At 48.1% G+C, this 13,994-nt stretch overlaps 1 protein-coding gene across 1 annotated transcript in view; it reads left to right on the forward strand.

Annotated features, from left to right (window-relative positions):
* Positions 1–1,651: 1,651 nt before the first annotated feature.
* Positions 1,652–13,994, forward strand: part of LOC132393287 (protein FAM187B-like) — a 33,530-nt gene continuing 21,187 nt past the window's right edge. The window contains exons 1-2 of the mRNA XM_059968329.1: positions 1,652–3,253; positions 7,089–7,178. Coding sequence (XP_059824312.1) covers positions 1,939–3,213 — 1,275 coding nt within the window. The 5' untranslated portion in view covers positions 1,652–1,938 and the 3' untranslated portion in view covers positions 3,214–3,253; positions 7,089–7,178. The remainder of the gene's footprint in view (positions 3,254–7,088; positions 7,179–13,994) is intronic.

Genomic DNA, 13,994 nt, shown 5'->3' on the forward strand with positions numbered 1-13,994 from the left:
GAGCGTGGGTGTAGGTGGGCAGAAGCATGCAGGGAAACCCCTGGAAGCTCGGTTCTTCTGACAGAGCTGATCACCTGGGACTCCAACCACCAGTTCTGGTATAGATGAGTACCTGCGTACTGGAATGTTCTGTGACCGAGATGGTGCTCTTCCAGAGCTGTGTGGGTCCCTGCTGACCCACTGACTGCAGCAATGAGGGATCTTGAGTCCACCTGCTTCAGAAGGGCGACCATCGTACCAGTGCCCAAGAGCAGGGCAAGCTGCCCCGCAACTATCATCTGGTAGCATTCACATCGACTGTGATTAAGTGCTTTGAGAGATTGCTCATAATTAGAATTAATTCCCGCCTGAGCAAGGACCTGGACCCACTGCAGTTTGTCTATTGCCACAACAGATCTACAGCAGATGCAGTCTCACTGGTTCTCCACTCGGTCTGGACAACTGCAATACCTATGCCAAACTGCTGTTCATTGGTTACAGTTCAGCAATCGACACCAACATCCACTCAGTATTAATCTAAACTCGGGCTTCTGGATCTGACATTCTCATCGGGGCACCTCCCTGTGAACAATCAAGGATGCATGCTTAGCCAACTCCTCTACACAAGACTATGTGGCTAGGCACAGCTCCAATACCAGCTAGCAATGCCCCATTAAAAACGCTCACCATCTGGGACATGCCCCCTTCTCATTACTATCATCAGGAAGGAGGTAAAGGAGCCTGAATATTGACAATCGATGATTGAGGAACAGCTTCTTCTCCACCATCAGATTTCCAAACAGACAGAACACTCACTACCTTACTATCCCTTTTATGTACTATTAATTTTTATAACTTGTCATAATTTGTCTTGCACTGTACTGCCACAAACTGAAATATTTCACAACTTAAGTCAGATAATAAACTTGATTCACATTCTGTATGTCTTAACCATTCACATACTTATTAGAATACTTTGTCAGTGTTGTGCAAGTCAATGTCTCAACCAACCACTCTAATACCATCCTCTGGGGCAAAATAATGGCCCTTCTGAACCTTCTTTAGCCCCTCTTCCTAAACAGATACCCATTAATTTTAGACATCTTTGCTGTAGTGAAGGTGACTCCTTATACACCCCCTCCCCCAACATACTGGTGTACACCTGTATCAGGTCACCCTCAGCCTCCTCTGCTCTCAACTCTTCCATCACTGGAGTGCTGTGATCCAGGTCAAAATCAAATCCTTCCTACAGTGAGGTGACCAGAACTGCACACAGTATTCGAGCTGTGGTTTGACCAAGTGTTGGGTCATAACCAATTGTCTTAATTATTTTGTGCCCAAGTTGTTGCAGGCAAGGATTCCATGTGCCATCTTCAGTATCAGAATAGGATGTCGTCATATCTTGCAACAGCAGTATAGTCCAATACTGTAAACTTCAAAAGATAAATAAATTATGCCTCAGATTATTAATGGCATTCTGAATCTCAAACTAATGAAGAACATCTGCTGGTGTTCCTTCTTCAAGATCTCGGGCTAAATCGCCTGTGGTATTGGCACCCAGGTACCTGACACCGCTCGCCCTTGCACATCAACATCCCCCCCCCCCCACCTCCATGACAACTGGTGTGTGTTCTCCCAACTCCTCCCACCTCCCTCCCTGCAGTCCATAATCGTTTCCTTTGATTTGCAAATGTTGAATGCATTGTTTTTGCCACATCCGGGAGCCCGTGCTGCCACGTATTGGTGTGCTCCCACACTGTTGACGTCACCAAGCGTCACAATGCAACTCCCGCCACACTCGTTGAAACGTCACTGCCCCGTTGCAGAATCCGAATGAGAGCAACCCGGAAGGGTCAGCCCAATCGATTGATGACGTCACAGTATCCCGTCCCTACTGTCGTGACGTCACCGGACACCTGAGTGATCGAGGCTGCCCCAGTCCGCGCACCCTCCTCCCCGATGTACGGCCATGCTCCGCTGTTGCTGTCGCTGGCAATGCTGGCGCTGCTTGGTGGCCTGCCACACCTGCTGGAACGGAACGGCGGCGTGGCCGAGTGCCCGGGGCCGGGGGGCGACTGGGACTGGGGCGCCGGCAGCGGGAGCGCGCCCTGCTCCCTGGCCTTCCTTTCGCACAACCCGCTGAGCCTGCACTGCCCGGGGGCGTCGGAAGCCGAGGAGGGCACGTTACACTGGCAGTACCTCAATTTGAATCGGTCGTCGGGATATCAGCCGTATACCATCGCCGGGCCGCGCGGCCTGCGCACCGTGCGGGGCCCGTTGGGCAAATTGGGCAGCCGAGCCACGATGCGCGGAGGCGTGCTGTTGCTGTCGCGGGCCTGGCCCTCTGACTCGGGACTCTACCTGTGCAAGGCGGGTGCCGCCACCCTGGCCGCCTACCATGTTGACGTGCAAGACTCGGCGCTGCTGCACGTTTCGCACCGGGCGCTGGGCCAGGCTCCGCTGGGCAACCAGAGCGTGCAGCTGGCGCCCGGCCTCGCCACCCTCCACCTGCATACCCACTGGGCGCCCTGGCAGGACTGCGACCGCTGCGGGGCCGCCGGCGAGCGCAAGCGGCTCGGCTTCTGTTACGCGCTGCTAGTAGGAGTCGGCGATGAAGATGAAGAAGAATTAGAGGAAGAAGCAGAAGCCCTGCCATGTGGACTCATGCAACTGCGGCTCGGCGAGGCACTGCCCCGGCGCGGCCCGGAGATCCGCTATGAGACCTGCCGGCGTGCGTGCGCTGGGGACCGGAGCCTGGGCTTACCTGGGCCGACGGACACCGGCACCTCCCTCGATTGGCTGCAGCCCCGCACGTTGCTCCTGGAAACGATGCTGCTGGAGCCGTACGAGGAGGCACGCATGACCTGCCCGGGCGCTTCCGTGTACACGCCCGTCTCCTGGCAACGTGACGCAGCTCCGCTCACCCGGCATGCGCTTCTGCACCCCTGCAAGGGCAGCCGCCATCGCCTGGACGACGCCACGGGCGGCGGGGTCTACCGCATCGTCAGCGTGCGCGCCTCCGATAGCGGCGTCTATCGCTGCTGGGTACGCGGGCGCCGCGTCGCCGTCTTCCACCTCGAGCTACCCGAGCCACTGGCCGCGGACGGCAGCCGACGCCGAAACACCCGCCAGCTGCTCGCCATCGTCCGTGCCCTGATCGGCTCCTTCATCCTGGCCTTCACAGTTGGCGCGCTGGCCGAACTGCTGCACGCCTGCTGGTGCGAGATGATGTGACTTCAACCCCTCTTTCACCCGGGATCGAGAGGTGCAGAGGGTAGGTTTGGAGAGGGTGGTACTGGGAATGCGGACAGAAGAACGGGGGTGCATTACAGAGACTTTGAGATGTGGGACTGCACCAGTGTCGCTGGACTGCATGGGTAGGGGCTTTTGGACTAAACTGGGGAGGTTGGTGCATCCTTGAGTGTCCCACATGGGGAGAGGCAGGCATGCATTGACCCACCTGAGTGGTTGTGCGAGACACCAGAGTGTATTGGAGTGTCTGGGCGGATCCTTTGACAAAGGCAGACCCACATGAGGAGACGCCAGATGTCAGTGGCATCAGGGAGCTTTGTTGGAAAGGACCAGATGTGTTGGTGCAACTGTGCTGCATCAGAGAGACCAAGTAGCTTTGCTGCACGTTACATTGGGAGAATTGCCCTTGTCCCTGAAGGACAGTACTGCTGATCCGCCCAAGGTAGAACACAGCATTGGATGCATTGGTGTGAGTTTTCTGCATTGAAGGTACTGATTGAGCTGGCTGCAGCAGAGCTGGATTAGGGTGACTTTCTGAGCTGCATTGACCACACTGGCATGCTGAGGTGCATTTGCAAACTGCATTGAGAACTGCTTTGAATGCAACTCCGTCAAGGGTGAGCACTGGTCGCCACTTTACTAGGCTGCATGGGAATCTCTGGAGAACAATTTCACTGCATCTACAGATGCACTGGAGAACCCCACTCCTGCTAGCAAAGCCACCTCGGGCAGCTTCTAGAGGACAATCTCCTGGTGTCAGGCTGCGTCTTGCTCAAATTCTTCAGTAATGCACAGTCTCAACAGCACCTATGGGAGCTATTCTCAAGATCTTCCTGTGTGCTGGGGACCATACCCAGGACCCATTGGACAGGTGTCTCCATGCCCAAAGCCAGTTGGACCCTAATAATTGTTCTGAGCTCTGAAAGCACCTCGAAGGATGAGACCGATTCCAAGATCCAGATATTGACACAGGATGCTTCTCCCAAGTTTAGATTTATAGACGGCTGCGATAACAGATTAAAACAACTTTGAGGTTCATGGACATTTACAGTATGAGCAACTTATTTGTATGACTGGGGGCATCTGGGTGTTGGTGGGCACACAGTAATGGTGGAGTGAAAGTTCAAAAGTATTTACAGCAATCAAAACAGGCCAATTGGCCCAACCCATCTATTCTGATCAAGATGTCTGTTATCCTGTGTTTGGCCTATATCCCTCTAAACCAGATTTCCCAACCTTGTATATGCTATGGACGAACACCATTAAGCAAGGGGTTCATGGACTCCAGGTTGGGAACCCCTGCTCTAAACTCTTCCTGTCTTTTAAATCTTATTGTACCACTTCCTCTGGCAGCTTGTTACATATACCCACTAGCACCTGTTCTTGGAGAGAAAGAACTTTTCCCCTCACCATAAACCTGCACCCTCCAGTTTTAGACTCACCTACCCTGGGGGAGAAAAGTCTTAGCATCCAGCGTACCTACTCCCTTCATTGTTTTAAGAAGCTCTATAAGATCCTATTCAGCCTCCGTCACTCCAGGAGAAACAACCCCAGCTTCTCCTTATAACTCAAGCCTTCCATCCAGGTAACATCTTCGTGAACCTTTCCTGCACCCTATCCAGCTTAATGACACCCTTCTTATCGCTGGGCAACCAGAGCTACACACAATACCCAAGTACAGTCTCACCAGCATCATGTAGAGCTGTAATGTGACGTCCCAACTCCTCTACTCTATGTCCTGAATGATGAAGGCAAGCATGCTACATGCCTTATTCACCACCCAGTCTACATGAAGCTAGAAACGTACTTGTAAACCCTAGAATCTCTGTTCTGTTAAGAACAACCCATCAGTAATTTGGAACTCCTGATTTAGTCTGAACTCTGGACCAGTACTTAAGACTGTGAACAGAACCAGATTCTGGATTCTGGGCCTGAAAGTGCAGCCAAATCCAGTGTCTGGTGTCCTGGTGTATTTTTGTCACTCTTTGCACTCAGTGGGTTCCCTCTACAATTTTATGTTCTACAGTGAAATATGTAAAATATAAATGAGATATAGGTGTGTTTGGCAATTAACAGTTGTAACATCCACTAGTTTGGAAATTCCCTATCCATTCCTCTCATAACTTTATAAACTTCTATGAGATTTCCTCTTCACCTTCCACTGCTCCAGAGAAAACAACCAAATTTGTCTGATTTCTTCCTAAAACTCATGCTCTCTAAATCCAGACTGCATCCTGGAGAACCTCTTCTATACTCTCCAAAGCCTTTGCATCTTTCCTGTAATATGGTGACCAGAGCAAAAGGCAATACATGAAATGTGGCCTAACCAGAGTTTCAGAAAGCAGACACATTATTTCCCGATTCTTGAACGGGATTATCAAACCAGCTGCTGGAGGAAACATAGAAGATCGAGCAGCATCTGTTGGGGAAGGAGGGAGTTGTTGAGAGTTGCTGAAGCCCTGAATCAGGATGTGTCTCACAACCCTTCCCTCTTTTTCCTCTCTCTTTTTCTGCCTCCATCTATCATCCTCCTGCAGGTGTCGTCCAGCTACACCTGTTCAACCCTACCAAGCCCAAGCTGCCCATCATCTTGCAGTGGTTTCCCTAATTTAGCAGGTTAAGGAGGTTCGGCTTGTCGCTGAACAGTCTAGCAAACTTCTACAGATGTTTTTTGAATGTGTTCGGACTGGTTGAATCATGATATGGTATGGCAGTTCCAATGTGCAGGAATATAAGAGGCTGCAGAGAGTTGTGAACTCAGCCCAGTACATCATGCTAACGTCCCTCCTCACCATTGCGAGTATCTACGTAAGGCACTGCCTCAATAGGTAACATCCATCTTCAAAGATCCCCACTTCTGGGACATGCCTTCTCTCAGCTTCCACTGGGCAGGAGGCATAGAGGTGAAGTCCCTGAAGTCCCACAACAGCAGGTTCAGGAACAGCTACTTCACTTCAGCCATTTGGTTCTTGACACAGCTGGTGAGGTGCTAATCACTACCTAAATATAGCAAAAATCTAAAATGATTTTATTTGTTCCAGTTGTTTCCTTGTAATTGATGTGCAATTCATATTTTCCTTGTGAATGTTGTGTCTCTGATACTCTGTGCCTATTATGTTGTTGCAAATAAGCTTTTCATTGCACCTATGTAGACATGGACTTGTGTGTCTGACAATAAACCACGTTAACTTTAAGCAGAGAAGGCTGATGTAGGGACCTGATGGGGGTCCAGACAGTCACTCTTGCTGGATTTCAGCAAGAGCTGCCCCATGGCAGACAGTAGGAAGAAGGCAGCGTATACTCCTGTCGGGAAGCTGAGGTGAGAAGATGCAAAACTAGTTACATTAGAATGGGTTAATAGAAGTATAAATGGCCTGTCCAATGTTCTAGAGTAATTCAGCACGTAAGTAGGCTCTTCATTCCATCAAGTCCTGCTGACCTCAGTCCCCCATGTGCACCCAATCCCATTACAATCTCCCCATATTGATGTCAATGACACAACTCCCCACACCCCACCCCCACAGAAACACAGATCAAAACCCTCACCCACAGACTCGGGGGGGCAATACACAGCAGTGAATTAACCAATCATTCCTACATGTCTTTTGAATTTGTGATGTGGGAGGAAACCAGAGCACCCTGTGAAAACTGGGGCTCACAAGGAGCGCGTATACACACACACACACACACACACACACACACACACACACACTCCCAGTGACCCATCATTGGTGGGGTCTCTCTCTTTCTTCTCTGTTCCACTCTCGCACTCCATCTCTCCCCCCTCTCTCCCCCTCTCCTTTTCCCCCATCCTCTCTCCCCCCTCTCCCCTTTCTCTCTCTCTCTCCCTCTCGCAGATGTTAATTTGAAGCCGTTGTCTCTGGATCACTGTGGCACCTGCTCTACCCACTGCTCTGCTTTGGTGCTTTGAGGTGAAATCCAGCCAGGTGAGTGGATGAAGCAAAGAAGACACTGTGAAAAGTCAGGGAGTTTTGAGACCCAGCGCTGGGTGAAAGGTGGCCGGTGTTCACACTGGCTGAAAGCTTGAGAATGAGTTGGACTGGATCCCGACCGAGCAGCTGTGCAGAGCGGATCACCAGCTGTTGCTGCTCGTTCCCATTTGAACAGTGTATAGCAGAATAGGCTTGTGGTGAGAGGAGGGAGCAAGAAGAGAAAGGGAGAGAAGGAGAGGATGGGCATGGGAGATGGGGAAGGACGAGGGGGAGGGGAAGGTGGAAAGAGGAGGCTGGGCAGTTAGTGAGGTGGGAGGGTTGAAAGGGAAGAGGACAGGGGAAAGGATGAGAAAGATGAGAGAAGGATCAAGGGGCGTTTGGGGAAGGAGAGGGAAGGAGAAGGAAAGACCAAGACGGTGAAAGGATGCAAAGGATTAATAATTGAGTCTATGCATCATCATCACAATATGTCAATGCTCCACTCTCTTTTTCTCTGTCACTCTCCCACTCTCGTGTACTTCTGGCTCTTGTCCCTCTGGACAAAACCACGTTTTTATCCAACTGTGTTTTGAATATTGTTATTGTGTACGTGACTCTGGCCTCTCCACCACCCCTAGTGTCAAGAAGTTACCGCATCAGATCCTCTTTAAACCTTTCCCCTCTCATCTTAAACTTGTAACCTCTACTTTTTTTATTTGTCTCTTCCGAGAAGATGCTGTTCATTCACTCCGTCTGTGTTTTGTTCACTTCGAAAAGGTCACCCCACTGCCTCTTAAGCTCCAAGAAATACACGCCTATCCTTCCCAATCTCTGCATCTAATTCAGGCCCTGAAACCTTCTTAGCATCTCCATAAACTTTCTCTGTAGCCTTTCCTATAAAAGGGTGACCAAACTACACAGCGGCAGCCTCACCAATGTCTTGCACAGCTCATTGACCATCACTGAAAACGATGTCTGTCGCAAGTCGGTTTGCCCCCGTCGACCCGCACCAATTCTTACAGACACTCCATAGAAAGCAACCCGTCCCGATCTTATCGATAGCGGGGTCAAGGGATATGGGGAGAGGACAGGAACGGGGTACTGATTGTGTATGATCAGCCATGATCACAGTGAATGGTGGTGCTGGCTAGAAGGGCCGAATGGCCTACTCCTGTACCTACTGTCTACTGTCTATTACCGCATCGTACGACAACTGCTCCGACTGTGACCGCACGTAACTGTAAAGAGTTCTGGACACATCACGGAAACCAGGCCTCGCTCCACTTCTCGCTGTTTGAGTAAAGCAGGCAACATGATTAAAAACCTCACCCCTCCCACCCCACGGACATTCCCTCTTCTCTCCCTCTCATCGGTCAGAAGATAAAAAAAACATATGTATCACCAGGCTCAAGGACAGCTCCTACCCTGCTGTTTTAGGATTTAACTGAACCTCTTCTACGAGCTTTTGTCTTCCTCATCTTTCAGATCCCTTCCCCTCCGACCTTTCCCACCCACCTGGCTTCATCCGTCACCTAGCGGTCCTCATTCCCAGGTCCCCTTTTTAATTCTGGCTTCTTCATCCTTTTCAATCCTAAAGAAGGGTCCCGCCTTAAAACGTCGACAGTATATCCTTTTCCATAGATGCTGACTGACCTGCTGATTTCCTGCAGTATTTTGTGTGTGTGACTTACTAGCCAGCGGGTCTTCGAACTGTGGGAGGAAACCCACACGTTCTCGGGAAGGAATGTAGAAAGTCCTTACAGCATTGGAATTAAACCTCGAACTCCGACTCCCCGAGCTGTAATAGCGTCGCGCTAACCGCTATGCCACCGTAGCGCCTCCAAGTGGCAAGAGACAGCAATAAATCAATTGCCTCTGTAATGCCTTCAGAAATTCACGCGTGTTGAGGATCAGTTTGCCATTCAAAAATAATATGGAGAAGGTAAGATATGAGGTAGGGGGAGAAAGTCAACGTCAAGTTTATTGTCAAGTCCATGTATGCACCGGTGCAATGAATAACTCACCTGCAGCAGAGTCACAGTCACACAGAATCAGAGGCACAACATTCTCAAGAAAAACATAGCTGTATAATTATATTTTATATTATTTAATATGTCCATGTACAATATTTTTATGAATATAACATAGTAAACTCAAATTATACACCAATTTACAAGACCCCAAAAGCCCATTGTAGTGCAAAGTGGTTCTAGTATTGCTGTACTGAGGTAGTGATTAGGATTGTGCTAGTTGGTTCAAGAACCGAATGGCTGAATGGAAGTAGCTGTTCCTGGTGCTGTGGGACTTCAGGCTTCCGCACCAGCAATCTGGCTGATGGGAGCAGCGAGAAGACGGTACGGTTCAAATGGCGGGAATCTTTGCTTGTTAAAGCAGCGCCTCCTGGAGATTCTACCGACAATGGGGAGGGATGTGCCCGTGATGTATTGGGCTGAGTCCACTCCACCCTGAAGTTTCCCAAGTTCCTGTGCCTTCGAATTGCCGTACCAGACCGTGACACAACCAGTCGGGATACTTTGAACAGGATATGTGTGGAAGTTTATACAAGTGTTCGGTGACAAGAGAAGGGGAGCGAGGTCTCCCGGAGTGCCGACAGGTTGACTCGCTGTCGAGCTGAGCTGGATATTTTTAGTAGAAAATTGGGCGATTGAAATTAACACACTCAGGGAATATCAGAACCCGTGGAAGTATCAGTTGGTCGCAACGGATGTCCATAGTCGTGTTGGAGACACTGGGAGATGGTGAAAACTGTTTGGACGGTTTCGAGGCAGGAGGAGATACCACCAGTCAACGGACTAGTCTAATCGCCAACAACAGGAACATTCTTCCTTCCACAATATTTAATCTAGACCGAACAAAACTCCTCAATGTTCAGTGACCTAATGCCAGGTCTCACACCCCTCGGACTCCCTAGAATTAGATTCTAGTCTGGGACCGATCCAGCATCGGAAACTCAGTGGATAGACTCCTCGAAATCGGGCTGACCACTAGCCAATCTACATATATAAACCCACAACCCCCTGGATTAGATCCTAGCCTATAAACAACTCCCGTCGATCTATAACATTCCATAACTCTCCCCACCCCCCGCGACCCCCTGGATTAGATGTCAGCCTATAATCCTCTCCCAGAGATCCGTTATTCTATATATAAACCCCTGAACCCCTGGATGAAATCCCAGTCCGTGACCCACTCCCTGATTTGTAAAAGACGCACAAAATCAAAAAGGGTCTGAAGGTGTTCTATTTGATTGTGCACAGTATACCGTATAAGGTAGATGAATTTGCAGCACAGTTTCAGTTTGGCAAGTTGATGTTGTAGGCATCACTGAACCGTGGCTGAAAGGTTACAGGTGGAAGCTTAATATTCAAGGATACAGATTGCACTGAATGGACAGGCAGGAAGGCAGAGGGAGCAGCACTGCTCTGTTGTTAAAAAATGAAATCAAATCATTAGGAACAAGTGATATAGGGTTGGATGGTGTTGACTCATTGTGGACAGAGCCAAGGATCTGCAGGTGTAAAAATACCCTGATGGGAGTTGTATACAGACCCCCAAAGAGAGGTAAGGTTGCGGCCTACAAATTACAATGGGGATCGAAAGTACAAGCCAAAAGGGCAAAGTTACAATTGTCATGCGCAACTTCAATATGTGGGTAAATTGGGAACATCATGTTGGTGCTGGTTTCCAGGAGAGGGAATTTCTAGAGTGCCTCTGTGATGGCTTTTCAGAGCAGCTCGTGATCCCACCAGTGGATCAGCCATTCTAGACTGGGTGTTGTGCGATGAACTTAGAAAGCGAATGTGATCATAATGTTACTGAATTCACCCGGAAATTTGAGAAGGAGAGGCTAAATTCAGATGGCTCAGTATTTCAGCAGAGTAAAGGGAATTACAGAGGCATGAGAAGGATGTTGGCCAGAACTGATTGGAAATGAATACTAGTAGTGATGACGGCACATTAGCAATGGGGGAAATTTCTGGAAGCAATGTGGAAGGCACAGGAGATATATATATTCCACAGAGGAAGAATTATTGTAAAGGAAAGATGACACAACCATGGCTTGTGTCATCTTAAAACCATTGAGAGGGCATATAATAGAGCAAAAATAGAGTGGTAAGAGGTTTAAGAAGCTTTTAAAAAACAACAGAAAGAAATTAAAAGGTCATGAAGAAGGTAAAGATGGAATATGAAAGTAAGCTAGCCAATGATATTAAAGAGGTTACCGAAAGTTTCTTCTGGTACATAAAGTGTAAAAGAGAAGCGAGAGTGGATATCGGACTGCTGGAAAACAATGCTGGAGAGAAAGCAATGGGGCACAACAAGATGTTGGACAAATTGAAAAAGAATTTTGCGTCAGTTTTCAAAGTGGAGGACTCTAGCAGTGTAGTGGAAATTCCAGGTGTCAGGGGGCATGAAGTGAATGAAGTTACAATAACTAGAGAAAAGGTTCTTGGGAAACTAAAAGGTCTGAAGGTAGATAAGTCACCTGGATTAGACGGCGTGCACACCAGAGTTCTGAAAGAGGTGGCTGAAGAGATCGTGGAGGCAATAGTAATGATCTTTCAGGATTCACTAGATTCTGCAATGGTTCTGGAAGAATGGAAAATTGCAGATATCACTCCACACTTGAAGAAGGGGGAGAGGCAGAAGAAAGGAAACTATAGGCCAGTTAGTTTAACCTCTGTGGATGGGGAGTTGTTGGAGTTGATTATTAAGGATGATATCTCAGACTATTTGGAGGCACGTGATAAAACAGGCCCTACTCAGTATGGTTTCCTCAAAGGGAAATCTTGTCCGATAAATCTGTTGGAAGTCTTTGGAGAAATAACAAGCAGGATAGACAAAGGAGGATCTGTTGATGTTCTGTACTTGGATTTTCAGAATGCATTTGACAAGTTGTTACACATTAGGCTGCTTACAAAGCCATGAACCCATGATGTTACAGGAAAGATTCTAGCATGTTTAAAGCAGTGGCTGATTGGCAGTAGGCAAAGGGTGGGAATGGAGGGAGCCTTGTCTGACTGGATGCCACTGATAAGTGATGTTCCACAGGGGCCTGTGCCGGGACTGATACTTTTTACGTTACATATCAATGATTTGGATGATGGAATTGAGAGCTTTGTTGCAAAGTTTGAAGATAAGTTGAGTGGCAGTTAGTAGGGAGGCTACAGAAGGACTTAGATAGATCAGGAGAATGGGCAAAGAAATGGCAGATGGAATACAATGTCAAAAAGTGTTTGCGCTTTGGCAGAAGAAATGAAAAGGTTGAATATTTTCTAAATGGAGAGAAAATACAAAAAAAAAACTGAGATGCAAAGGGCCTTGGAAGTCCTTACACAGCATTTCCTTAAGGTTAATTTGCAGGTTGAATCTGTGATGAGGAAGACAAATTCAATGTTTGCATTCATTTCAAGAGGAGTAGATCAAAGCAAGGATGTAACGTTGAAACATTATAAAGCGCTGGTGAGACCTCAAAAGGAGTATTGTGAGTATGTTTGGACCCCTTATCTGAGAAAAGATGTACTGAAACTGGAGAGGGTTCAAAGGAAGTTCACTGAAATTATTCTAGGATTGAATAGCTTTTCATACGAAAAGTGTTAGATGGCTCCGGGCCTGTTTTCACTAGAATTCAGAAATATCAGCGGTGACTTAATTGAAATCTATATAATGGTGAAAGGCCTTGATGTGGTGGACGTGGAAGAGTCTAGACCAGAGGGTTCAGCTTCAGGATTGAGGGACATCCTTTTAGAATGGAGATGAGGAGGAATTTCTTTAGCCAGAGAGTAGTGAATCAGTGGAATTCTTTGGTAGCTGTGGAGGACAAGTTTTATGTACATTTAAGGCAGAGATTGAGAGATTCTGGATTGGTCAGGGCTTGAAGGATTATGGCGCGAAGACAGGAGTTTGGGGCTGAGAGGAAAATTGGATTAGCCATAATTAAATAGCGTAGCAGACTCGATAAGCCAAATGGCCTATTTTTGCACCTATATCTACGCCTAAGTATGTTATCCAAACAAAAGGAAAAGTTAAGCGTTTCTACAGCGAGTCCATCATTCGTTGGAAAGTCTGTGCTGCATTTTCAGCCCCAACAGCATGCTGCAGAAAAAGAAGCCAAAACGGGGTTATCACGGCTATTTTTTGGAATGTCCTCCAAGCACACAGACACCTGATGGCAGCTCTTAACTGGATCGACTTTGGCAAAAAATAAATTTCCGACTGACCGTGCCGAAAATTCTAGGATTTGAGAGAGCTGGTAACAATCGGGGTGGTGGTCTCCTTAGTGCGTCGGTATTCGCCTCATAGGCGGCAACACCATCCGATTTAAGAACCATATGGAGGAGCGATTCGACCAACGTTCCATGTTGGCAAACTCAGCCTTCGCGGTTGCAATCTTTTCTGGGCCCATTCTACGCGTGCGGCACGGACTGGCGGGCCAGTTATGGGAATGTGGTGCTCAACGCCATACTTTGAAACTACAGTGAAGCATGCGGGTTTAGTGATGTTTTCGTTGACCGACATGCTCAATAACTCGGGAATTGTCCTAGAGAATCGGGGTCACCAATATAGGTTTTCACAATTAAAACGACATGAGTTGTTTAACGTTTAATTAAAAAAAAACCGTACAGCTGATTATTGAACTCCAAAAACCTGAACAGAATGCGCGGCAAAAACCCTTCACGTAAGTACGTCATCACGTCAAACCAGCCTCTTAAAGTGACACGCCAACTCTAATGTCGGTTGTTGAAAATTGTGTACACTTAATAGTCCAATTGCAACACCATACAATATAACCTCCCCTGGATTAGATCA

Source organism: Hypanus sabinus, chromosome 1, assembly GCF_030144855.1.
Source record: "Hypanus sabinus isolate sHypSab1 chromosome 1, sHypSab1.hap1, whole genome shotgun sequence".
Taxonomy (NCBI): Eukaryota; Metazoa; Chordata; class Chondrichthyes; order Myliobatiformes; family Dasyatidae; genus Hypanus; species Hypanus sabinus.